The sequence below is a fragment of the Astatotilapia calliptera genome, chromosome 12 (assembly GCF_964374335.1).
Source record: "Astatotilapia calliptera chromosome 12, fAstCal68.1, whole genome shotgun sequence".
NCBI lineage: Eukaryota > Metazoa > Chordata > Actinopteri > Cichliformes > Cichlidae > Astatotilapia > Astatotilapia calliptera.
Genome location: NC_137433.1, coordinates 26,153,343 through 26,180,195, shown reverse-complemented (window position 1 = coordinate 26,180,195; position 26,853 = coordinate 26,153,343). Strand labels below are relative to the sequence as shown.

The following is a 26,853-nucleotide window of genomic DNA, read 5'->3' as shown; positions in this document are numbered from 1 at the left end:
ATGAAAGAAGGACAGAGAGAAAAAAAAGCACAAATAATGGCATACATGTTTGTTCTTTGAATGCAAACCACCTAATTTGCATTTAACACAGTCAATTTATCTAATTAATTCAGTGTAATTTTACTGTTTGAGCTTTACCAGAACGTGCTAGACAAGTTTGTCTCTGTTGATTGTTTGTCTCCACCCGGTGGACATTTCAGTTCATGCAAGACAATGACAAACACTGGTGGATGAGTTTCAATAACAAAAGTTTTATTAACAATGTAAAATGACCTATATCAGCTTTGACTACTGTACCTTCAGCTTGCCATAAACAGTGATCACTATATTTAATAAGCTGCGCTCTGTCTGCTTGACTGCCCAAGAGAGAGAGATGCTCTCTGCTTATACCAACAGCTTCTTTACTAACCACCTGCAACCTTGAAAATAATTCAGAGAGCATTGCGTAAAGAGTATGTGTATATACAAGTCTAATGTCTCGATTTATAGATAGATATTGTGTGCAAAGAAGTTTTCTTTTGACTATTGTATCTTCTATTCCATTTTGAAGCTGGAAAGTTTAAGTTGGGTACAGGTTCTTGTTTTATGGAAGACTAAATTAAGTACATTGAGAAGAAAAACAGCAAGGAACAGAAAACGGAGACTGTAATACACAAACGTATTCTTCACAAACCTGTCATTTCAGCTTAGACAAACGACAGTAAAACTTTGTCATTGCAAGAGCCGTCCTCAGATGTGTGAATGGCATCTGTTCATAAGTTATCACATTATTTCTGACAAAATGGACATTTAGATTCCCTTTTTTTTTAAAAAATAAAAACATAAATCCACATCATTCACTCAGGCTTGTGGAAGTAACAGAACATTGATATTATCATTTCAGACAAACTCTCATTCCCTTTTACATCAGACAAGCAGATATCGCACTTCGTTTACCAAAAAAGGGGAAAATCTGTTGCAAAATATCTTAAAATATATGTTCATGACTTTTGTTTTCATTACACTGCAGTTACAATTCTTCTTCGTATTACAAAATAAAATTATAAAATGGGCAGCCGTTAAAAAAAAGAGAAAGAGACAATTTATTTGAAAATGGCAGTAATAGATTGGTGGGAGACACAAGTGGTGAAGGACAGTGGGTAATGGTGTCTTTGTTGCCGCCTCCTACCCACAAAGGCGGGGCCCTTAGCTGGTTACCAGGCAACAGAGCCCAAAGAACCGCCTCTTCCTCTGTCGGACTAGTGGGTAGGGAGTCAGGTTCAGCAAACTGCTGTCATCTGGGCGAAAGAACACACAGACACCACAGCCAAGTCATGCATTTTTCCTCATTTGAGCTACGATGCAGTCCACTTAAACCAGTACCTCTGCTTCACAATGAATAATTCTGAAAGTGTTACTGCTTTTTGCATTTTCTTTCTCACCTTGGTTCTTCAGTGGTAAAGGCATTGTCTCCCTGAGTTTACTGAGAAGGTTCTTCATCTCCCTCATATCCCTGCAGTAAGGCAAATGGCTTTTTATGTTGTGTACATAAAGTATCCATAATATATGCAGTACATACTCGCATTCAGAAAAGCACAAAATCAGGTTTCCATTATTGGATTTTCTGGAGACTTTCCTCCCTAACTCGAACTCTTAACTTAATGTTAACCTAGGGACTGTATTTCAATTTATTTCATAATGTATTTCATAGCAGGAGTCGTAAACACACACGGTGTCTAGAAAAATAAGTAGTAGTAGTAAAATAAGTGTGTATACTTTTTGTTTTGAAATGTTGAAGCTTTGACACAAATATCTGATTATTTTTGGTATACTTCTATTGTTTTGTAAACTCAAATCTTAAATCCAACTGTGAGGTAAAACTATAGACCCACACAAACTACATAAATGTAATTTCAAGAAAGCCTTAGCTGATAAAAAAATATAAACATCCCAATGAATCTTATAATACAACATGTATTCCCAGTGTATTAAAATGCAATTTAATGTGATACGATACTTTGCATTATGTTCTTATAGGAAATGTAACAGATTACCCACCAAAATATATGTGAAATATTTGTTAAATCATAATAAAAACGCAAGTGCAGACACAGCACCTACGTACATCCCGAAGGACACAACAGAACACACTTTGTTTACCTACTTTTCTATGTTTTCTATGTCAGTGGCCACCAGCCAGCAGAGCTGAGGACAGTCAGTGGGGGAGGAAGAGGTGTCCTCCAGAATGGGGATGTCTGAGCTTTCCTCCGTTTTACCATCTAAGCCGGGAGGGCCACACGAGTCGTTACCTAAAGCACACAGAGAAATGCCTTAATCGTGTTTCCTCACTAGATACTGACCTAAATTATTTATGTCATTTGTACACAGTTATTTGAGTTTACTGATCGGTTTAGTGATGGCATTACTGGAATGACGGTGACGTTAGAGATACAAAATCCCATTTGTCCACATGTTTCTTTAAAAAAAATTAAAAACAAAACAAAGCATACTATCTATAAACTATCCATGAGGCTTGTCTGTGTATTAACCTTTCCTGTGGAGCTGCAGCGATCCCAGCAAGCACACAGATTTGAGCATCTCTGTGATGTACATCTCCAGACAGCACTGCAGCTGGATGAAGAGCCTACAGATCTCAGGGTGGATTTCCCCGTCCTCTGGCCTGAAATGGCACATGAAGAGAACAAAGCTTACCAGCCAGGTGGAACTTGGTAGACAAAATAGTCTCTGCAAGTCTCTATGAGCATTACAGTAGTTGTTAATTCATCCGTGTATGTGCTAATCTTGAGTCTGAAACCAGCAGCAGCTTAAATAAATATTAGTACTAAACCAAAAAGTTAAAACGAAGAAAAATATATTCCACTCTAAGGATGTGTTACTGACATGTCTAATTTGTTTGACTCATTTAAACTGTAAATGCAATATCTGTTGAAGAAATATGATCACCTACATTGGTAACTTATGCACTGCCTGTTCTTGTAATTTGAGGGTGCACATCTGTGTCACATCTGTGACAAATGCGAGTCACATGCTTTTACTTGGAAATATCTTTACTTAAGTGAATAAATGAGGGCTGGACCTGGTGATACTCGTGGTATTTTCTGTGCGTGATTACAGAAAATCTGTAACCTGAAGAATAACAGCAAATTCTTAATACCAGGTTTTAAGGCCAGAGAGGTTTATGAACTCAAATATGCATTAAAATGTTTGAGCAGAGTGTTTCCTAATCAAAGCTTAAAGTAAGCCTATAGAGTCTGCAATGATAATAAACATACTGTGCTTCTTATCCATGTTTTTTACAGCAAAGTTCAAATTGCTGCTGTCTCTGTGATTGTGCAAGCGTCTATATGTAGTGCTTACTTAACTCCCTGAGAATATATAAATAAAATGCACTGAAGAGATTCAAGCAACACAAAAGCCCGTCACAATATTTTTCATTCAACCGGAGCTGATCATTAGCTTTTATGAGACATCGCAGTAGCTTCACAACTATATTAATCGGGTTTTCAAAGGGAAACAGCAGGTGATATCCAGTGGGTGTAATATCACATGGGAAAGTGACAGCGATAAAAGGCGTGAAACTTGGTACAAATCTTTCTCACACAAATCATGCTCTAGAATTCACCTCTTCCAACAGCAAGCTTCTCCTTGCCATCACCGTTTTGTCACAGTGCCGCTTTACTGTTGCTCAAGCACAGCTGTCACCAGTGCTATCCCTCTAATCAGCTTTCCCCCTGCACATCGGAGGGACCGCGCATCATTCAAACCATTCTGACACACTGGGTTTATTTTATTAAAGGGGAATGAACTGGTTTAATTCAAGCTCTGTCTCTAGTAGCGGAGACAGACACTTAGATGGCCGAGAGAGCTTTTAGGGAAGGAGTTTTTAGAATATGTGCTGGTGATAATAATGGCAATGATGCAGATGCTGTTATCAGTGAGAATTTAAGAGTTCTCTCTAAAGCTACTGCACCATCTCCATTTAGCAGCAGAAGCTGGAACATTTAAGAGCACAGTTTCAATGGCTAATAGTCTTTTTTCTGCAGATACAGGTATAACTGTATTTAGGTGTATAATTATGAGCCATGCAGTTGAAAAACAACAGTGAAATGGTTCATTTTCCACCACTGCCCTGCTGCATTAAGGTATATTATTATTTAAAGCAACTAAATGCTCCTATTCAAATAAAGTTACATTCATGATTCATGCATGTGCACGATGGGAGATGTGCACTGAACATATTCAGTGTCACGCATCAAACATGTAGTTTTAAAACCCCACTAGAGTGAATTAAAATAGAAAAGAATTCAGCTTAACACTTTTTAAAACTGGACCTTGTAAAAAATATGGTGACAAATAATTTCTAATAGAAAAGGATCTCTCGTGGTTTAAATATACAGTATGTCCAGTGGTAGGAATTTGCCCCTTCTGCAAGATAAATCATGATGCTGTTATTGTTCCAGCAGCACCCAGGCTTTGGCAAGCAGCTGGCACTGCAGACGTCCTCCAAATCTCTCTCACCACTGGCTTCAGTCTGTCCGATTGTTATTTAAGTAAGTTTGAGTGTGCCAAGTTGGCTGGCATCTTAGCCTCACTGAGGATGTTAAAATCCCAAGCCTCCCTTTGCCCTTCTTCTACTGGCGCTATTGTAGAGGAGATATTGTGGGCCAAAACAGCAGTCCTTTCAGGCTCCTAAAACAGCTGTTTTCCTGTATCTTGAATCAAAGCTTTCATCACAAACAAACCACTTGAAATCTAATTTAACATGAAAATCTACTCAGAATCACTAAACAGTGAACAAACTTTGGATCCAACCACTTTAATTTACTGTTTCATTGTGATATCATTTGTTTTTGATGAGCAAAAGAAAAAAAAACTCCCAAGGATTCCGATTCTTAAAAAAAATCTGTACTGAAGAAGCCATTCTCTCAATAAATTACAAGAAAAAGAAGAAAAAAAAAACGTCATTGGCTCCACATTATTGATACTATTATCTCAGATATTAGTCCCGGGAAGCATTCCACTTTCCCTCCACTTTGTGCATTAACGTTTTAGGTCAGCTAATGGGAAGTGATCAGTTACAGTATGTTGTTGTGATTGCTTCCTGGTAAAGCTCTCCTTCTAACAAATTAGAAATGTCATGATTTTTAAAAGCTGATCTCATGTTCTGTTTTCCCACATACTTTGCCCACCACGAAAAAAAAAAATCAGTCCTTTAATGGGACAAGCATTAGATGGCCTATCGAAAGAACATTCTTATAAAAACACACACAAAAAAAATATTCAGCAGCTCAAATGTTGATACTTGTGCAGGTTTACTTTGGTAAAATTAGCTACTTTTTTTAACTTCCGGCGCTGCAGTGTTGCAGAGCGTTCAGCCACTGATGGCTCTTCATTTTCAGGACCACGGACAGCGTCTGTGCCAACTCACCCCGATATCAAGGAGAGACTATGGTGTGCCGTTCGCGCCATTTCGCAGCCTTTGGTTCGGGTCCTCAGCATTTCGGCCCGTAACGAAGGACAGTCGACAGTGATCTCGCCAATTGAGATGACAAGCTCACGGTACAGAGCCACAAGTGTATTGAATTCTTGGACGATCTGCATTACAGTGAGATAATAAGTCACACAGACACAAAAAGTTATTACCTAACGAACCAGACAAGTAAGCATCACACAAATAAATTGCAGGATAGTCTTTATCCTCAGTCCGACCTGTCAACATGAAAACGCGTCAGCCAAGAAGGAAATGCTGAGCAGCATTTTACAGCCCCCCCCCCCCCCCCCCCCCCCAAAAAAAAGACTAATGGGGACAAATAATGCTCCATGTGCAGTTAGACTGTCATGTGCTTCATTTCGAAAATTGCAGCCTTGCACATGTGCAGTCACCGATCCTTGCGAAAAACGCGGAAAGTGAAGCACAGCCCGCAAAGTAAGACTGCACGATAAACCAGCTGATTGTTGAATTGGTTGGTTTTCCATCATGCTAAATTTGGTTGTCTGCACAACCACGAAATTTGAGCTTGGGGCACAAGTATTCTGCTCTTTTTGTGCACCTCCTGCATAGCATCCTGCTGTAGTCCTGTAAACGAACAGCGAGGCTCCATGACGATCACTGATGTATGAAAGGGTGAAGCAGGCTTTATCATTCCTGTCAGCTTCTGTCAAAGCACATATGTGCCAAGATCATGCACTCCACCATGGGTAATCTTGTCATTCGGGCAATGCTGAAATCATTCCAAATCACCAGCAGCTTTCCACACTTTAAATGCAAATCACACAGTCAATCTGCACGCCGAGGTGTTCTGTTTGGCTTCACTGCCGACAAAGCAATGCAAATGCATAAAGCTATTTTTAGGCTGCTAGACCGGGTTAGAATCTTTTTTTTTTCTTTTTTTTTGCAGCTATTAAGAGCTGTCGCCTGTGCGGCGTGCATGCACGGGGTATTGGAACATCCTTAAACAAAGAAAGGTTGCGATAATAGCACAGCACTCCTTATCAGAGGCACCATGCAGGCACTAACGTGCCGCAAACCTACCATTCTGCAGTCGGCCACGGCGCGCTGGGCTTTGCGGGTACTTTCGGTGCTCTCCCTCCTTTGTGAGTCTCGATAAGGAGGCTTGCCGATCTGGAAGATGTTCCCGGCGGATCTGGGGCGATTTTTGCGCCCATTCGATGCAGAACTCATGCATACACATCCACTATTAAAACAGCCCTAAGACAGAACGATTTGGTCTTATCCCCCCAAACTCCACCACTTTCTCTCTTCCTGCCTTACCACCCTGCACCTTACTGTTCACCTTATTCTCTCCTCGATTTACGCTCAGCTCACCTTCGCCAGCTATTGGCTGTGTTGAAACTCGAACGCTATTATTGCTCTATGTCTTACGTTCTTTCCCCCTAATGTGGGAAAGGTAGCAATTTTTTCCCAAGAAGAGCCCTAGAGCGCAGGTAAAGTACCGGATGAGAGCCCGTGACTCCTCTCCGCATTGCCTTGACTGCGACGGGGCGCAAGTCACCTTCACTCCAGCAGCACACGGTGCACAGTGAAGACTTCACACCCAACCCGGACTCCAGCTAGCTGAGGTGTCTTTTCTGACGCACCGATGTCAAGAGGGAACGATCGCATTCACGGATATTCTCCAAATGCAACCATTTTTTATGATTGCGCGTTTCCATTAAGCACCAATAAGACGGACGGTAACAGTCTTTTCTTAGCTATACAACCTCCTATTAAGACGAAATAACACGGCCAGTGTCCACGGCGACAATTTCACAGCGTACAACTGTGCCGGAAAACGTCGAAAAACTTAATTCCTGCTCTCGCGGTCTCAAGTCGGCTCCCAGTCTGTTTCCTTGAGTGTTTCCAGCTATTAGGAAGGGCCTATATCTAACCTTGGAGAGGCAGTAGAAGAACAGTTGCTACAGGCCTGACGTGGCTGGCAACACTGCGCACCCAAAGGACGCGAATACTAATAGGGCCCATCAACTCAACCCCCCTCCTCCCCCATGCTGACATATCAACTCCTGTACGTATGAAATTGAGGTCACTGGCCACTTTACCTCCACCACAAGTACCGAGTGGAGACAAAAAAGAATGAATTGAACACTTCCGTTAAAAATGAGCCTAAAGTGATTCTCTTTAGTTTTTAATATCACAAATTATTACTGCGTTTATACTCACATGCAGGTTAACTTAACAAGTGCTTAAGTTTCTGTTGTTACATGTGTGTCCGTCTACCTTTACAAGAATATAATTAACATAAAGAATGAAAAGGGTGGGCTATAGCTATATTACCGTTACTTAACTGGAAAAAAGTGCACGTTCAGCTTGTAGATAGTGTATCGTTTATTTTACATTTTGGATAGTTCAAGATTTAGCTTCGTTTCGACTAATAAAAATGCAGTTTTATCATCAGACCCTAAAACACAGTTGGGGTTGAGATATACATTAAAGTTAAAAATGCACAAAGACAAACTATTTTTTACTATATATATTATGAGTATATAGATGTGTAACTGATCAATAAACGTTTTGTGTGTGTGTGTGTGTCTGATTACACCACAAAAGATCATCCAGGAAATACGTTATTTCAGCATGGGCACCGCTTTACTATAAGAGTGCCAGAATCAATTACTGGCTGTTGATGAGTGCTTTTCTCTCCTTGCTTTTCACAACCACAAATAGAAAAGTTTGCAGCAGATATTGTGAATAAATCAGTGAATGTGTATGGAGTGCTCTTCCTGACATGCATTACCATGAACACAAAGGAAGACTTGCGTGTGGAGTTGAAGACGCAATCACATATATTAGTGGCACAAAAAAGGCAAGGCAGAGAATTAGTTTGTGATATTTACTGTATAGTGACAATTAGTTTAAAGTAAGTTTTTGTGATCAATGTTTTCGGACAAACAAAAACCCATAAACATATCAGTAGTATGAACAACTACAGTAAAAGTTCAGCAAAAAACAAACAACCAAAGAGAACCATAACAGCCACACACAAAAAATGTAAAAAAAAAAAAAAAAAAAAAAAAAAACTTGTCCAAAAGGAGGCAAGACAAAAAATGGGAGATGAACGGCTAGAGAGCAGAGACCAATGAAGCAATCAGTTCAGTAAAGATTTAAGATTCTCCACAGCTTGGGCCCAAAGTTTAACTACACCTTCTTTAGCTCCACAGATTTAGGCTATGGAGAGTTTAAGATAAGCACATCCATGAAAGTGAGCAGCCATTGCTGCCAAATGAGCATTTGAAGTTTCCATCTTGTGGCAATCAACTTCTTAGCAGCTCTGAAACCAGCTAAAAACACTTGTCTCTGAGCCTTATGCAATGTAAGTTGATCTAAATAATTTAAAATTGAAATGTATGGGGAAAGTGGACCAGAAGTATGTAATAAACACAGATTTTCTTAAACCATCATTTACAGCAAGCTAAGCGGCACTGACTAATGTCTAGTTTTAGAGCTGTGAGCAATGCATCCACACTGAGATTAAAAGCCTGGTGCATACTTTATATGAAGCTGCTATAGAAATAATGGAAACTTGTAGAAAAAGTTCAAATAAAGGAGTTTTTTATATCCCAAACTAAAAGTTTGAAACGTGTAAGATGTGTGAGATGTGTGAATTCTTTGGCAAAAAATAGAAATGACCTAAAATGTCTTAAATAAAAATTTGTTGCATCTACAAACCTGTATGAAGTTTAAATGTTATTTCATATAAATTGTAATAAGTTAAACTAAACATGCATGTAGCCAATATAGACTCACCAGTAACCTAACATCCAAATCTGTGGAAGGAAAACCAGAGAGAAGGGAGGGAGCATGAAGGGAAACAGGAAGAACATGCAAACTAAACAGAAAGTCCTCACCTGACCAGACCATTTAAAACCAGAACCAGCAGTACTGAGCACTGCACCACCATCATGGTGCCCCCATCAGGTATAAGCATTATTAGCATTAGTAATATGTTGGGGAAAGCATTCATGAAACCACAAATGAATGTTCCCATACCTTAAAGCACATTTTTTTGTGTGTTTTTCTAACGTTTCGTTTCGTTTTTCTTATTGCGATATCCAACCTCTACAGTCTTATTAGACCCTCATCAGTCTGTTTTCTTTTAACTAAGATCTGCTCATTATTTTGGTTAATTCCACTTACAGGAATACAACAAGGATGCAATTTAAACTTATTTTGCATTGAGTGTTTGCTGCATTACAATATGTTTAATCAACAGTAACACATCTTAAAAATGAAGTGTCTGCAGTGGATGGAAGTTGGTAATTAAAAATTTCACATTGAAATTAATATGTCCTTGGACATTAGAAAAGTAATCACACTGGGAACAGTTCAAGTGGCTGTGCTGTTAAACAAAAGTTTAGGCATTGAAAAGTGTAATGGGATCATGTTGAAACACTGCAGCCTAACATGTTATATTAACATGCTGTTCGTGTTGTTGAGACACAAAACTGAGAACACTGGATTTTCCTTATTTCAGTGATTTATTAGAGATGTGAAGCTAGCACACTGATGGTTTTCCTCTACTACACCTCCTCACCTGCTTGAAATTCACTCACTGCGTTTTCATTAAACCTTACAGCTTAAGTTGACCCCCCTTTGCATGCTCGCTGCATCATGTTTATGTTATGTCCTCACTCCCCTTTACCCCCACCCACCCCAAATTTATCTTCAGCCTTACCTTATTTCTATGTTACCCCAAAATTGCTGCCAGGGCATCAAAAAGAGGGGAAGAAGAAATAGCAAAGAAAGCAGAATATGAAGAACCCAATAACCCAGTTCACTGAGTAGATGTAGATGATGACCATGTCCATGTCAAATCGCCAGCCACGAGTGTCATCCTCGAAATCCATGGTGTCCAGAGGGTAGCCTTCTCCGTGGGGGAACTGGCGTCTAGCAATAGGACTCGACTGCCTCTGGAAGCCTGGTTTAAATGAGAAATAAGTCATTTTGTGTAGTTAAAAAAGCAACAATTTCCTCTGGGGTAATTAACACACATAACCTCAGTGTTTTGATAAATGTTAGACGACAGATTTTGATACAACTAGAGCTGCTATTGAAGACATTTACAAATTCATACAAATGAAAAGTGCACAGGATTATTTTTAGTCTTCTGTGAGGCCTTGAGGTACAATTACGATAAATAGGTAGCACAGCATACACGCGTCATATTGTCAAAAGTCACAAAACAACAGCGCTCTTTAAGTGCAGCTTCATAAAATACTAGCTATGCTTTATCTTTATATAGTTTTGCTGTTGTTGCAGATGACGTTGCTTAAATATGACCCCACTTTAGAGGGAATTAAAAACTTGCCTCCAAAGATGCGGAAGAGTTTTCTGCAGCTCGGGAGAGGCCACTTTGCACAGCTTGCTTTCTGAAAGTTCTGTTTCCGGGAAAGGTATTCCTTTGGAAAGAATGTTCTTGCTGTTTGGTTTAGCTCTATATAAATACATATTTTAAAAAAGACACAAAGTTAATGCAATAAAAAAAAACCGACCATTTTAATCACTTCTTCATAGCTTGGCTAGATATGTTTGATTTACTCAACACATTCACTAACAGCACATATAGCGTCACTTGCTTCTCTGATTATCTCCTTGTTCTGTGACCTTGGCTCTGGTAATCAACACGACAGTCTAATCTTGTCATCTAATCATTAACAAGAGCCCTCAGTGTTTCTACAGTCCTCCTCACCATCTAATCCATGCTACTATATACATCTAGAAATAGGTGGGATGAATAATAAAAGTTTTTCAGTGATTCATAAATTTGACCAAAATCAAACCAAAATTGTATCTAATAAATTATCCCAAGGTGACAAAATACATTTGTTAGCACACACCACAGAAATATACACAATACATATATTATTACAGTAATAACTACTATTATACTGCTTAACATTGTGGTGAAAAGGTTTCCCTACAGCTTTAGGGTTCCACTTTTTACTGGTTTAAAGAAACCCTAAAACATCTGCTCCTATTATTACAGTTCATTTCCACCCATGGGGAATACTACTTCTTATTTCCATTAGAAAGCATGGAATCAAAGTGCTCAGACTGTGTTTGATTTTGTCTTCTCAGTCTAAGTGACTCATCTGGTCAAAGCTGAACTTAGGTCTACTCTGCTCCCTGTGGGACATCTGCAGCTGGGCCCTCTGAACAATCTGCAGCTTAGATGTTGTGTAGCAGCCAACACAGGAATAAAAATATAGCTGAAATCGTTTGTCCTTAATGCCAGATTTTTACATGAAGTTGTTTTTTGCTTTATTCAGTCTTTAGTGCTGAGGAAGTTTGATTAAGTGATTATACAGTAAGTGGTCCTTGCTCATCATCTCACCTTTTTGGAAGAAAACATGTGTGATGATTGTTCTGCACAGGGGGCAGGGGGTATTAGTGGGGCTGTTCTTAGCCAGCGTCCTAAGACAGGGCTCACAGAAGATGTGATTGCACGGGTGGCACATGTAAGGACTGAAGTACACATCCAAGCAGACAGCGCAGATGTAGCCCTCTCTGTCCCCGGTAGTCAGGGCCTCATCGTCCTCACTGCTGCTGCTGGATGGGTTTCCTGTTGAACTCTGGGAAAAAACAGAAGTAGAAAAGAACATTTTAATTGTTAAAAATATCTTTTCTTGTGTGACCACAAACCTGCTTATGTTTGCATGTGTGCATATTTAAAGCTCCAATATTAGAATGATAAAACCCATTTTTGCACAGTTTTGGCTATATGGACTGTTAAGATTCAATATTGAGGAAGGGTACAAGAGGTGATCGAAGAATAACCACACTGGTCCGGCCGGGTGAAGTCAAACGAAGATTTTAATGAATACACGCGTGGGAAGAAAACTCTGTACGCAGACAGGAAGTAGTCTTCGACTTAATCAAAGCATGAACAGATATTTTATAGCATCAGGGTTTATTTACTGACGCCCCTTCATGCGTCACATACATTTTATACATAGATCAGATCAACATCATGACTTTTCACCTAGAAAATCATCTTCTATTTTCATGGCTAGCCCTTCCTGTCTACCTTTCAGTTCTTGTCTTGTTCCTCTTTCTTGCCGAGACACCAAGAAACGGTTCCTCTTTTACCAAGACAATTTTGCAGTTACAGCCAAACATAACTAACCTCTCCTCTAAATAAATCTAATTTAAAGTGTGTGTGTGTGTGTGTTGACCTCACATGCTCTTTGTGTCACCTCTTACACTTCTGACCTTTTACCAGACCAGAAGCTCACTGAGACTATGTGTATGTCTTCTACTAAATAAATGTTTTAATCAAGAACCTCTACTAAAACCTTAATATAAAATGATAAAGCTATCTGTTACATTGTTAAAGCCTCGTCTTAGCCTGCGGCTCAAAATAACTTCCTGTCTTCTTTCTGCATACAACTTCCTGTCAGCCTGCAACTCAGTCTTTCTGAAAGAGACACTGTCTAAACCTTGGAATGCAATATCCATGCTGCAAATTATATTATTAATGCAATAACAATTATTTAACAATAGCAGTAAAATAATTTCCCTCCTCGACACTCCCCCTTTTGACCTCTGAAAACCAGAGGTCACAATACATTGTGTCCTCACGCAGACCCTTCTCTGGTGGTCTCGAACCTCGAGATCTCCAGGATCCTCGCCCCTCCTGTGGTCGCCGAGATCAGTCTTCTGCAAAGGAAACAAAACACCTTTTCTTGCATCTCCCTAACTTATCCTATCTGGGACTCTTTAATTAAAAGCCTGATCCTAATTATCTTCTTAACTTATTGACTTGTGTTTATGTATACTCTTCAACGTTACTCATCACTTTAAAATTCTTTTAAGTGCTGGTTTCACGTCCAGTTGCTCGCTCTACTTTCCCTTATCTGATCATCAACATCCTATGCACAAGTTGTCGCTGCTGCAAGTTAATCTACTCCAAAAGAAAACAACCACTTCAATCAATTAAGTTTAAGCATATAAGCAATTACTCCTGTATACATTTCATCATAGCTAAATGCTGCCTTGAAACAACTCCTATGTGTTAACACTAACTTCATTTTAAAACCTCACATTTCCTATGTTATCACCTGTTTTGGTATAACCTTTTTATTTCATTTTGCTCCCTTAATGTAACAATACCTTCTAATTCTAATGTATCAGACTTAACCAAAATATATGCTTTCCTTCCTCTTTGGTCCTTCTTTAAGTTCAGTTAAAAGCTAAATGAATTTAAGGCCTTTTGCCTGGAATCAATACTGTCATGTGTGTTTCTTAACTCTGTGTCTGTAAGCGTGTGCAATCCTTCATGAACTCATATTATCCTCACAGTAGATTGGCTAATCATAGCGCTAGCCAAAGGCTCGTGACCCTCCAGAGACAAATTTGAGCCACAACTCCTTTAAAAGCACAAAATGCAATATGTATAAAATAGTTATAACTGCACCTGAAATACAAAGTTAACATCATCATAAACATCTTATGGTCATCAAAGCAATGGGCAGGGCTGCGACCCAATTTAGCCCTGTCTGCGCACAATTTTTAGCCAACTTGTTTTTCAAATTTAGGTTCATCCTCCCTACCTCTTGCAAATCTTTATTTTTGAAGTGAGTACCATTGTCTGATCTAATTCTCTTGGGAAACCCATGCCTTGGAATGTAATGATTAAGCACTTAATCACGCTTTTCGCGTCTTCACATTTGGTCGCCCATGCTTCGGGCCACCCAGTCAAAACATCCACACCCACCAACAAATACCTCACCCCACCTGGGCCTGCATCAATCATGTCGGTATAATCAATCACGACCTCTTCTCCTGGCCTTCCTGGCATGAGAACCTTACCAGCTTCAGGTTTTACTGCTGGCTTTGGGTTGTGTGCCCCACAAATTAGGCACGTTCTGGCCCTTTCCAGTATCATCCTTCTCAACTCAGGATGCCACCATCGGCACAAATTTCTCTCCATCTGTTTCACTCCCACGTGACCAAGCCCGTGAGCCTCATTCACCTTTTGTTCCGCCATTTTGGCCGTTAAAGCGGGACGCCCATCTGGCCCCCTCCACAAACCGCCATCTTGCCAGGCTCCTTTGTTTTCCCACACCCCCTTTTCCTCTGGGGATGTCTCCTCCTGAGCCTGTCTAACTTCTCCCATGCTATTAGTGCTACCCTCCTCTTCTGGGGTTACCTGCACCAGTTGTCTCTGTCCTTTGTAGCCCGCTGCTTCCTTTGCGGCTTCGTCAGCTTTCTGATTTCCTCTTGCCACCATACTGTCTGCTTGTGAGTGGCCTTTGCATTTTATAATACTTACCTCGTCTGGGTCCTCCAGGGCCTTTTTGTGACAGATGGGTGCATTAATGGCCGTTCTGAACCCGGCTCTCTTCCACTGAGCCAGTTCCACATGAGCTGCTCCAAACGCATATGCTGAGTCAGTGTAGATGTTCACTCTCATGTTTTTAGCCAACCTCAGGGCTCGAGTTAGGGCTATCACTTCAGCTCTCTGGGCCGACTGTTGTCCCTCGATTTTTCCTTCAACCTGGGCTTTCTTAATACAGTCATGTGGTTCTCCTGACCCCATTAGGTCCGCCATATTTATTCCTTCATGTGTGAATATCAGATTTGGCGCCTCTAAAATTTTGCTGAACCTTTGTTGCGTCAGTGGAGTCATTGTGAATGCCTGTGAGTTCACATAGGCCACTACACTGTGTGTAGTAAGCACTTTCAGTGGGTGTTCCCTCACTATATGTGCTGTTTTCTGAATTATCTTTGCTACTCCTGCTGCGTGTTGTGTGCATGTGGGATGCCTTGCTTCTGTTGAATTTAATCTTATGCTGACATACATAAGTACATCCCTACCTCCCCCTTTTTTCTGAAACAACACACCATTCACAACTCCCTTTGTTTCTGAAACATCAAGATAAAATGCCTCATCATAGTTAGGTGTGGCCAGATCTGTGGCTCTTGACAAATCCTGTTTTAGTGAAATGAACGCTGTCCCTGTGTCCGGCGTCCAAGGCAATTCAGCCTTCAGATTTCGAACACTAACTTTCTTGATCAAGTCCCTTAAAGGGGCCGTTTTACCCGCATAGTTCGGAATGAACTGCCTGCTGTAACCTGTCAAGCCAAGAAAGGAAAGCAACTCCTTCACAGTTCTTGGTTTTGGATGTGTCAGAATTTGGTCTCTGTGTGTGTTCATTAACCCCACTGATCTGTGTACGATCACCCGGCCCAGGAATGTTACCTCTGGCCGGACCAACTGAAGTTTTTCTTTGCTCACTTTGAAGCCACACTCCGCCAATCTGTTCAACACCACGAGCGATGCTGCCGTACAGGCCGCTGCTGACGGGGCTGCAATAAGAAGATCATCAACATACTGTATTAATTTACAGCCCCCTGGCAGTTGACATGGGGACAATGCCTCTTTCAACACCTGATTAAAAATTCCTGGTGAGAGTGCAAAGCCTTGTGGTAGGCGTGTGTACCTAAATTTGCGGCCTCTGTATGTGAATGAGAAAATGTCTCTGAGTGACTCGTGCAGTGGGAGACAAAAGAATGCATTCGCTAGGTCAATACATGTGAACCACTTTTGGTCTTCAGTTATGTGCTTCTATTATGGTCTGTTAAATGGTATGTCATACTTCAGCCGGAACAGGACAGGCGAACGGTTAGCTAGACCCACATCTGTGGGCCCTGCGGACCACAAAGTACCAGGCAATTTTGAGAGCTCAGCTACTGCATCAGGATGATCCATTCTTTCCCTGTCATGTATTCTGGAGATTTCTTTATGTTCTAAGATCACTACATCGTTGGACAAACAAGTTATGCGATATATTTTACATTTTGGTGCATACCAGACATTTGGAATTTGGGTGCCTTGCCAGCATGCGTTGTCCAGCGCCCGCTTGACCATTGGTCCCAGATCTCTTGGCCCATGACCCTCGTGGACCGCCAATGTAATGTGAGGGGCTGAATCCTCTCCCACATTGTACCAAGGCAGTTGTTCATCAGTAAATTTCACAGCCGCGGCCACACCTTCTGGTCCAACATAAATGTTATGTGTTTGCACATTCCACGTCTGTCCCTCAAGATCAGACTGGAACTGTTCCCGATAGATATCATTATCTTCCCTATCATAAAAGAGTGTAACGTGGAAAGGATCTCGCGGAGGGGAATAGACGGCCAGGCTCATTACCCAGGGTTTCCATAGCTGATAATGTCTCAAAATGCCTTCTTCCACTAGCCTCCCCCAGTAGATTTCGACAGTGGGTTGTTCAGAGTTCTGGACTAGATATTGAGTCTTTGAAGGTGATCCCAGTTTCACAAGCAGGTCCCTGCCCATGAGATTTTCCAGGCACCTGTCAGGACACCACATATTGGTGCTTCAAAGTCTGTTTTCCCAGCTGTGTCAATGCTGGATCATCATCATTGACAGCATAGGTTCTGCCGTCCCCACGCTGTTCAGTTTCTCCGGGCTCCATCAGTATTGCTCCCCCTCCCAGCCCCAGTCGGCTACTGGGTACTGGGGGCTGGTGCTGCATTCGGGTTTGGAGCCTGATGTGCTCCCCTGTAAGCAACTCTTTGTCTTGGGCCTCCTTGTGCCTGGGGTTGATAGCCTCGCCTCTGATAATTTCGCTGCAATTCAGGGCATTCTCGGGACCAGTGTCCTTCTGCTCCACAGCTGTAACAGGCAGTCCAAGACACATTGTTAGGATTCCCCGGATTCCGAGCCCTTTGTCCTCCCCTCACGGATCCACCACGCCCTCTCTGCGGTCCACCGGTCCCCCAATTCCCTACGGGTTGACGCTGCCTTGGTGCATTGGCGGGCCAACGATCATCAGGGTAGAGACCCGGATCCTGATCTGGCCAGTCAGGCACAGGATCGGGCTGAGGCCTTGCCACCATTATAGTCTTATTTAGTTCTTTCGGTTCTTTTTTCTTCGCATTATATTTTTCGCGAGCCTCACCCAGCTGCAGCCTAAGCAGCTGCGCCTGTGCTTCATCTAACTCTTTCTTTTGTGTGTTCGTCAAATCCTGTTCCTGCTGAAGTCTGTGGGTCACATGTCTCTCCCACTGCACCGAGTCTGCAACGGCAAAATCTGGGTTCTTTTCCAAGTCAACTGCAACCTGATTGGGCAGCCCTGCCAGCACTGCCGAACGACACCACGCTCTACTTTCACCCTCCTTCCCCGGATGTATTCCTGTTCCTAACAACCATTGTTCCTTTGCTTTAGCTAAACACTCTCTGGGTGTGTTTTTGGGATCCCAAATAATTTTTGGAATGGCTCCAAAGTTAGGAGTTGGGTCCTTCTCCCAAACTGCATCTGCTAAGTCACTCTGCACCTCATGATATTTCAGGTCATTTGCATATCTGGTTGTTTGAGCTATCTGCTCTACATCTGCTAACCCACCACCCAGCATACAACGTCCGGCCAAAGTGCGAAAGTCGCCCAGCGCTAATTCTTCTCCTTCCCAATGTTCTCCCTTGGTTATTGGTGGAAGTTGTTTAACCAATGCTTCCAAATCTCTCACCTTATAGGCGCGATAAACTGGTTCGTTCTTTGGACCTGCTATTAGAGGCAGACTTAAACCAGGGTCAGGAGCTCCTTGTTCAAAACTCACTCTTCTACTCTTCCTCAACTTTCCTTTCCCCTTTGAGCTCTTACATATGGGCTGTCTCTGTGCTTGGTCTCTCTTCACACTTCTTTTCCTCAAAATTAGGCTTGTACTTGGTTGGGGTTCAGCTCCTCCATCTTCGTCCTCCTCATCGTCTTCTTCTGATGACGTCGCACGGTCTTCATTCTCCTCTTCTGGCCCTCCCTGCATTACTCTCTGCTTTATAACCTCCAATGCCGTTAATGCCTCTATGGACGCACGTAGGGCCTCATGCATTTGTCCATACACTTCTCCTTCAGTTTTTAACACCAAGCTCAGAGGTATTTTATCACCCAGCCCTTTCTGTTGGAATATAATAGGTTTACTTACCTCAACCTCCATCGCTTGGCACTCTTTCTCTGCTGATTTTGATACTCCAGGGGAAGCCAAGCGAACAGCTTTCTTAAGCTGTTCGAGCTGATCCTTCAGAGGTTTGCATCCCCTTTTCCTACTAGTTGTCGCACCCGAGCTGTCAGCCATTCTCTGAAACACAGACTTACCTCTTCCAATGGTTCCTCGGATTAGTGTTTTTTCATTTATTTTAAACCCATTAACGGCGCTGCGCGTCCCTTGTATACTTTACAGCAACACACCCTCAAGGGTCCCTCAACTTGTCCCGTGCTAATAAGTCTAAAACCAAGAAATCACCTTTATGACATTATGTCAAAGCTTTCTCCATGTTGCACAGCCTGCCACAGGTCTAACAAAAAAATCGCTGCCCGAGAAGGCTCCCACATATCAAGGTGGTCGTTTTCACAAACTTCCAGCAGACCCTCAAATAAACAAAAACAACGACCCAGGCAGGCTTCCAGTTCAGCCTCCTCAATTTCTATGCACACTGAAAACTCATGGGGAGATTCTTCTGTCTCCCCGTGTCCTACACAATTCACCTCCAAATGATCCCCTACAATTGAAATTTCAGTGTGGAATGACGCAGAGATTAACATTTCCTTATTTATTCACTATATGTAACCTGAATTTTCTCTCTCTTATCAAATAACAAAGGTTATCTTTTCAATTTGTTATTGAACTACTAATTAAGTTGCTTTTTATGGTGTCAGTGATAAACTGCCCCTAAAAGTCCACTTTATTGCGTGCTCATTGAGTTACTCCTATCAAAACTATTTAACAAGTTCAATTTACACATACTCATTAATCTGTCACGCTTATTAGTGGCTCATGGTTGCTTAAAGCCTATGTCTGACTTGACCACAGAGTTAGAGCATCATTCAATCCTCTCAGGATGACCACTCCACTTACTCTGCATCCAGTCAGCTCATGAATTAACAACCCTTGCAGACTGTAACCCTTTTATTTTTTGTTTATGCCTTCAAATCCACCTTAAATCTTCTTTACCTAACCGTTGGTTTTAAACACAAACAATTCTTATATTCTATTTTGAAACGCTGTCACCATTCATATATTTACAATGTTGTTATTTACTAAGCCAGCATTTTAACTGCAGACATTTATCCACATTTGCAAACAATAGTTATAGAGCTGAATGACACACAAAACCGAAAGCATAGTCCTCTCATGCGCTCTGCATCAGCTGCCTCATTTGCATGCACACACACTCTTCATCTAAGAATAGCAGCAGGCAGTCAGTGCATTGCTGACTCGACCCACAGAGATCTTTTTTAATACAGAGACGTCTTATATTTACAACTGCACAGATTTTAAACCTTTTAACACCTATCAAATTTCGACAAATTTAACATAACCGTTTTTTGCGATCAATTAACCAGTATCAAGACTTTAACTGTTTCTGGCCTCATTTCTAAAATCCCTAACTCAATTTAAAAGCGTCAACCAACCCAAACTTTGCCTGAAGCTCTATTTCTGGCATTTCACAGCCAAGGCTTACCCCGAAGTGTTAAGTTAAAGTTACACGCCCGAAGACCACTTCTGCTGGCCAAAAAAGCGCAGATACCGTTGCAAACGGTAAGGAGACTCTAACTCCTAGCTATTTTGGAGGTTCCCAAGTTCTCCCCGGTTGCCAACCGTACTAACCCTATTCGCCGATAGGTCAGGGCCAAGCGTCCTTGGCCGGGAGGGAGCGTTACCTCCGAGAACTGCGCTTCCTAGCAGACTCGAACTGCCGTTCTAGAATAATTTATAATACTTTGAAACAACAATCAACACCCGAAACAAGTGTATAACTGAAGTAGGTGCAACCTAGTGGTCAAATGGAGACTCCAACTCACAAAATGAACGCTCAGGTCCACTCTTATGACCAAATTTGGACTCTAACCAACACAATAACCAATTCCCTACCAACTACTTGAGACTCTAACTCAATTTCTTTGGGACTTCAACCCAGTATTTAAACTTTTCTTATCAGACTCTTAACTACTTTCATTTCTTCTTAGCAGAACTCTAACTGCTTCAACTCATGAGATTTTCATCAAAATCAAAACAGACATCCACCAGTAACTTCAGTGAGTAGACTTAAATTTTATCATATCCAGTTTGGCACACTTTGGAAATAATTCAACAGGTAGTGCCTTACCTTTTGGATAAGCCGGCTTATGCCCACTCACTTAGACCACTGGAATTCACGTCTGCCCGTCAGACCACCCAAGACCCCGGATTTCTCCGTCCAAACCTCCAACTCTCCTTCCCCAATAACCGGACGAGCCCCCAAATGTTAAGATTCAATATTGAGGAAGGGTACAAGAGGTGATCGAAGAATAACCACACTGGTCCGGCCGGGTGAAGTCAAACGAAGATTTTAATGAATACACGCGTGGGAAGAAAACTCTGTACGCAGACAGGAAGTAGTCTTCGACTTAATCAAAGCATGAACAGATATTTTATAGCATCAGGGTTTATTTACTGACGCCCCTTCATGCGTCACATACATTTTATACATAGATCAGATCAACATCATGACTTTTCACCTAGAAAATCATCTTCTATTTTCATGGCTAGCCCTTCCTGTCTACCTTTCAGTTCTTGTCTTGTTCCTCTTTCTTGCCGAGACACCAAGAAACGGTTCCTCTTTTACCAAGACAATTTTGCAGTTACAGCCAAACATAACTAACCTCTCCTCTAAATAAATCTAATTTAAAGTGTGTGTGTGTGTGTGTTGACCTCACATGCTCTTTGTGTCACCTCTTACACTTCTGACCTTTTACCAGACCAGAAGCTCACTGAGACTATGTGTATGTCTTCTACTAAATAAATGTTTTAATCAAGAACCTCTACTAAAACCTTAATATAAAATGATAAAGCTATCTGTTACATTGTTAAAGCCTCGTCTTAGCCTGCGGCTCAAAATAACTTCCTGTCTTCTTTCTGCATACAACTTCCTGTCAGCCTGCAACTCAGTCTTTCTGAAAGAGACACTGTCTAAACCTTGGAATGCAATATCCATGCTGCAAATTATATTATTAATGCAATAACAATTATTTAACAATAGCAGTAAAATAATTTCCCTCCTCGACAGGACTAACCTCTGAGACAGTTATATTAGTATCTTGCCTAGGATTGGATAACAGCAATAAGAGAGAGCAATCCAGAGATTTGACCCTTCACGTATGAGATGTTAAGTATAAATTATCACTACAAGATGCTACCAGTTAGCATTAAATATAAGTGAAAATGTCCTCTTTCACAGTTCTCTTCTATTTGAATTTCTTTTCTCTTTTGATGAATGTAACCCTCTTTGACACCCATCCAAACAGCATAATAATATGTGTGAGGACATGAGGGTGTCAGGTGTGAGTTCAGTCAAGTGAAATGTCTGCCTACCTACATTTTCACACATCTTACTGTAAAGCATAAACATTGTTTGTTAGAGAGAGCATTCTGACCCATCATAGGCATTAGTTCAAACTCCTATTACTTCATGGAAAACCAATAGAGGTGCATCTTAGGATGTGTCACTTTATATCTGTTGCAGTTTGTCAGTTAAGCCCTACTATGAGCCCTCTTAACCTCTATTGGATAAAAACAGAAGGTGGGTTTTGGATCTGGTTAGTATTCTCTTTCATCATGCAGAGCATCTGCTACACTCTTTCCTTACTTCCTCTTTTCTCCTCAACAGTTAATTTATCCTCATCACTCACTTTTTATGGTTCCAAATTCCAGCTATAACTCCATGATGTAACAAAAGCTCTTTTTTTAAAATAGTAGCTAGGGCTTTCCAAGTCACCCACCGCCTCCTCAAACACGTGTTGTGTTGGCAGACCCCTGAGAATTGAAGCTTCACTGTTTAAAAAGAATCCTGGGGGTGTTTCCAAAGTAATTACTATTTTCTCACCCTGGGGGAGCTCCAGGGACTTCCCAGTCACATCAGCCCATCCTCCCAAGGTGTGTCATTAAAGAGAGGAGAGAACACAGAGCACAGGGTGTCTAAGTAAGCATAGATGCTGAGGCTCTCCTGGCAACATGTATGGTGACATGCCAGTTTTGTCTAGGTTACAATCATATACTGGTATATAAATGAATAAGAGTGTGCTCTATGACATACAGAACCAAAGTTTAGACTAAAAAAACCTGCTAATTTATAGATAAACCTATAACTGAGTGAAGCTCTATTTGATAGCGCTGCTGCACCACAAACAATTTGCATTTCCTTCACAAAATGTGTTTCTGCAGAACAGCAGCTAAAACCACATTTTAGCTTTTTTCCAGCAGCTGGAAACAAGCCAACACTAAACGTCTCTGCATTACTCAGGATGAAATCACATCCTGTGGTTTGTTTTTATACAACAGCATCTCCTCTAGCTTTGTCCTACGACACTTTTCTCACAAACAAATTCAAACAAGCCAGCACAAACCAAGAAGGCAGCCACATGAATGCAGTAAGTTAAGACAGTTTAAAAAGGGGATTAAAAAAATGTAAAACATTCTGTAGTGTACAAAATATTGATAAAACTTATTGTGAAAATCCAAAATCTAAACCAGGGTATTTGACCAGTGTGCCCAATAGCAGCGTGTGTTCTAGGTTTTTATATTCTCCCAATCGAGAATAAGTGCAAAATTTCTGAAATTAAATTTTCACAGAGCTGATAAATGGAAATAAAGATTCAACATGATAAATGAGCAAGAAATGGGTACTGGGTAACAAAAGTAATTGTTTAAAAACATATTGAATATATGTTGGGTTTTCAATGTCTTTATCAGTCTAAGGAAAAAATGCCTTTTTCCTGAAAGTTAGCTGAGAACATCAATATATAAGGGTGTGCTAGGTGTGGAGCAGGAGCAAGGTGATGATTGGCTTAGCTTAGGATAAATGGAAGCAGAAGGAAGAAGCTAGCTGGCTTCATCCAGTGTACACCAAAATGCACCCGCCTTCAAACCTATTTGAAAATCCGTTATTTTTTTTTATTATTAGGACATAATAAAAAAAAAAGAAGAAATCATTTGGTTTTTGCTAGAGTCTATCAGCTTCAGATGAACGACAACACATTATATGCTACAGTATCTATTTATCAAGCCTATACAGCAATGGAGACACAGCGTATGAAAAACCAAGCATACCCTATCATTCAGTAGTTTGCAGAACTATTATTAGCGGCAGTAAGTTTAAATAATGGCTTTCTGTATGATTTTACCAGTCTCTCAGATCATTGTGGGGGAAATCTGAGCCATTCTTTTTTACAGCGTTGCTACAGTTCACTCAGATTTGCAGGCATTTGTTCATGCACAGGTCCCACGACAGCATTTTATTTGGGAGTAGGTCTGGACTTTCTTCCTTTCTTTTTCAGCCATGCTAGCAGATTTGCTGGTGTGCTAAGGTCCTGTTGCATGACCCAGTTTATTTACACACCAAGTCCAATGAATAACAGATAGGAATATCTTAACTAAAAACAGCACAGTCTGTAGGAGGACAAAGGATTAGGAAATCGATCATACGAAAGTGTCGAAGAAACTAATTTGACTTTTGGTAACAGAGCAGTCAGAGTAATTTCAGTCTGCCAACGTGACTGCAGCTCTGCAGCAGCCAATCAAAATGGAATCTGCTCTTTTGTCTGGTCGGTTTTGAAGGGCTCTCTGCCCAAGCCTCATCATGCAACTAATTCAGATGTAACCCCACTTTAAACCACGCACACAATGGCTATTGAAATGAGCTGGTTGCTGATATAGCTTTCGAGAGCCAGAGTCTAGATGAAACAAACAGACACACACACACACGTGTATGCTGTAATATAAAGTACCATGAGTAAAAACAGTGAAAAATAGATGCAGTGCAAAAAAACCAAACAAACAAAGCCCCAACAACAACAAAACAGAAACAGGCCTAATGTTTGTACCTGTTGTTTTGTACCACGTGATTATGTGCATGCAGCCTCTGTTTCTTTCTTTCTTTACTACATATACCTGCCATGTTGTGCTATAAATACTTATTTAGTAAGAGTAAGTCCTGAGTATAAATCTCAGGACTTACTCAGTTAAAAACATTTGTTATTTGGTGTGTCTTTAATCCTTAAAGTCCATAAAGACTACATATTAAAAAAAATAAATTATCCTGGGTATTAATTACTGGATCTAGTAATTACTAAATCATTTAGTGATCTAATAACTGCCTCTGTGACTCATCTCGTGGTGATACTTAAACTTCTGTGATGTCAGTGTGCAGTGCCAGTCACCTGTCTGCTCTCTTGCTGTTGATTTTGTCTCCATTTCTCCCTTCTTCGCTGTCTCCTCCTCAGACTTTTAATCCTGTTCCTCTCCCTTTTACTCATCCTCCTCTCACAAGGAACACAAGGTTGTGCCACTGCTGAGGTCACGCTTTGACTCATCACCCTTACCACCCCGCTGCCTCCTTCATCACCATCCTCCACGTTCTCTTCATCACCCTCATCCTCTCCCTCCCCTCTTAGCTCATAGAAGGTCAAAGATCGCCCAGGTGCTGACCCTGGTCTCACCTCCACCCAGAATGGATCTGGCTCCCTGAATGAACTTAGTGAGTAGAGGTGCAAGTCTCCTGCTGCTGGTCTGGATAAAGGTCTCTGAGGTGACCGGGGTATGGACCTGGTATGAGCAGCAGGCCGACGGGACAGTGCGTTTGAACTGGAAGTGAAGGTCCAGTTGCAGCCAGTGCTCTGGAGTCGAGAGCAGGTGTGTCCTCTCTGCAAGTTGCTCGATCCTTCTCCAAGTTCCAAAATGTTGTTTAACTGATGATCAGAATTATTACTTGACAAACTTCCAATGCTTTCTCTTCTCTGTCTATACTGTGCTTCATCTCCATGTGTTTCATCTCTTTCCGCCATTCTTCTTTCCATACTTTTCCCTCTTTCTCTGCCTTCCAAATCTCCAGCAGTTATTGTCTCCTCGCCCCTGTCTTGGTTTTGCTCTCTCCAGCTTCCTTTGTTGTCCTCACTGCAGGTCTTTTTGCGTGCTTTTCCACCTGACAGCGCAGGTCTCACCAGCACATTGCTTGACCTTCCCTCGCCTGCTGGATTTACACTCCTTTGCCTAGATCTCTCCACTTTTGGTGTGTGAGTCTCATTAGTACTGGTTTCCTCACCAGCATCCTCAGCTTCGCTACATCCAACTCTGTTCGAGACATTTACACTAGAAGCTCCCACATGGGAGCTCATCATGGCTCATTCGAAGCACCTCGCCCACCAGTGGAAGACATCTGAAGCAACTTCACCCAGTTAGCCTGGTTTTTCCCCTGTCATCCTTTTCCTGCTCTTCTTTCCCACTTCTTCTGGATGTATAGATTGAAGCTCTTTTTAAGAGCTACAGGGACTGTTCGAGTGCAGAGGCGGTGAGCAGTGGTGCTCTCTATCCTGCCCCTGTTAGCCCACTGGGGCATTCCACTCTGTTAACAAAGACAAAGTCCCCATAGTGTGCCCCACTGCAATAGGTGCACTGTTAACAGCCTTGCTATTGTCCTTCATGACCTATAGAAAGCACACCACTATGGAACCAGCAGACTCACAAAAACCAAGTGAAATAGCCAGAGCCACCTTTTTTCCCCTCATGCCCACAACCGTGGTGTCAGCTTTTTTCACTTACTGGTTGATAAGCACAGCACAGTGTGTGTGTGTGTGTGTGTGTGTGTGTGTGTGTGTGTGTGTGTGTGTGTGTGTGTGTGTGTGTGTTGCTGCTGCTGCTTCCTTGTTAAAGCATTTCAGTGGTCTAGCATAGCAGAATTTATTTTTCCTGAATTCAAAAAAGATCTGCATGAAAAACATTCAATTAAATGCATTTTTATTTATATAGGCAAAAATCACAACAACAGTTGCCTGAAGGTGCTTTATACTGTAGGGTAAAGATGTGACAATAATACAGAGGAAAATCCAACAATCAGACAAAATCCCAACAATTTATCAGTTCTTGGTTACTGGAATTTAAAGAGCCTGCTTTATAACTGAGGTTCTATTAAAAAGGTTATTACATGAAGTTTTATATTAGTATTTATCAAAATAATCATCCTTTCCACCCTTTCCCATTGTGAAGGTGGCTCTTCACACCTCCCTCACCTGTTTTCTATTCCTTCATTCTCATTGTATTCTTGACATTTCCTCTCATCTTTTGCCAAGTTGTTTTGTCAGTTTGTTGCGTCAGTCTAGTGTCTTGTCTCTTTAATGTATTTATCATTTCCTGGCAATCTGATCTTTTATCCATCACTTATAGAGCAATTAAATGAAAGCACTAAATTTATCCTCGTTTTTTTTCAGCACTTAGCTTTTATTACATACTTTTATCATTTTTGCAGTGACTGTCATGTCTAATTGTTTCAAAGACAAATGACAAGAAAG

General features: G+C 41.2%; 2 protein-coding genes across 2 annotated transcripts; both read right to left on the bottom strand.

Annotated features, from left to right (window-relative positions):
- Positions 1–231: 231 nt before the first annotated feature.
- On the bottom strand, positions 232–7,490 carry rgs7bpa (regulator of G protein signaling 7 binding protein a). Its single transcript, XM_026188704.2, has 6 exons — positions 6,533–7,490; positions 5,429–5,595; positions 2,529–2,659; positions 2,144–2,288; positions 1,422–1,492; positions 232–1,277 (listed from the first exon to the last, which is right to left on the bottom strand). The coding sequence occupies exons 1-6, from the start codon at positions 6,680–6,682 to the stop codon at positions 1,186–1,188; spliced, it is 756 nt and encodes a 251-aa protein (XP_026044489.1). The 5' UTR covers positions 6,683–7,490; the 3' UTR covers positions 232–1,185.
- A 2,484-nt stretch (positions 7,491–9,974) lies between these two features.
- Positions 9,975–25,895, bottom strand: rnf180a (ring finger protein 180a). Its single transcript, XM_026187760.2, has 4 exons — positions 24,730–25,895; positions 11,850–12,087; positions 10,824–10,949; positions 9,975–10,433 (listed from the first exon to the last, which is right to left on the bottom strand). The coding sequence occupies exons 1-4, from the start codon at positions 25,684–25,686 to the stop codon at positions 10,228–10,230; spliced, it is 1,527 nt and encodes a 508-aa protein (XP_026043545.1). The 5' UTR covers positions 25,687–25,895; the 3' UTR covers positions 9,975–10,227.
- Positions 25,896–26,853: the final 958 nt, after the last annotated feature.

What these genes read in the sequence shown, in the direction of transcription:
- rgs7bpa (XM_026188704.2), bottom strand. Translation starts at nt 6,682, where the DNA reads ATGAGTTCTGCATCGAATGGGCGCAAAAATCGCCCCAGATCCGCCGGG. An exon ending in CCGTGGCCGACTGCAGAATG is followed by an intron (nt 5,596 to 6,532) that starts GTAGGTTTGCGG and finishes ACTGTAATGCAG; the next exon opens with ATCGTCCAAGAATTCAATAC. An exon ending in GCTGCAGCTCCACAGGAAAG is followed by an intron (nt 2,289 to 2,528) that starts GTTAATACACAG and finishes TGTGTGCTTTAG; the next exon opens with GTAACGACTCGTGTGGCCCT.
- rnf180a (XM_026187760.2), bottom strand. Translation starts at nt 25,686, where the DNA reads ATGATGAGCTCCCATGTGGGAGCTTCTAGTGTAAATGTCTCGAACAGA. An exon ending in AACAGCAAGAGAGCAGACAG is followed by an intron (nt 12,088 to 24,729) that starts GTGACTGGCACT and finishes GTTTTTTCCCAG; the next exon opens with AGTTCAACAGGAAACCCATC. An exon ending in ACTCTTCCGCATCTTTGGAG is followed by an intron (nt 10,434 to 10,823) that starts GCAAGTTTTTAA and finishes CATTTAAACCAG; the next exon opens with GCTTCCAGAGGCAGTCGAGT.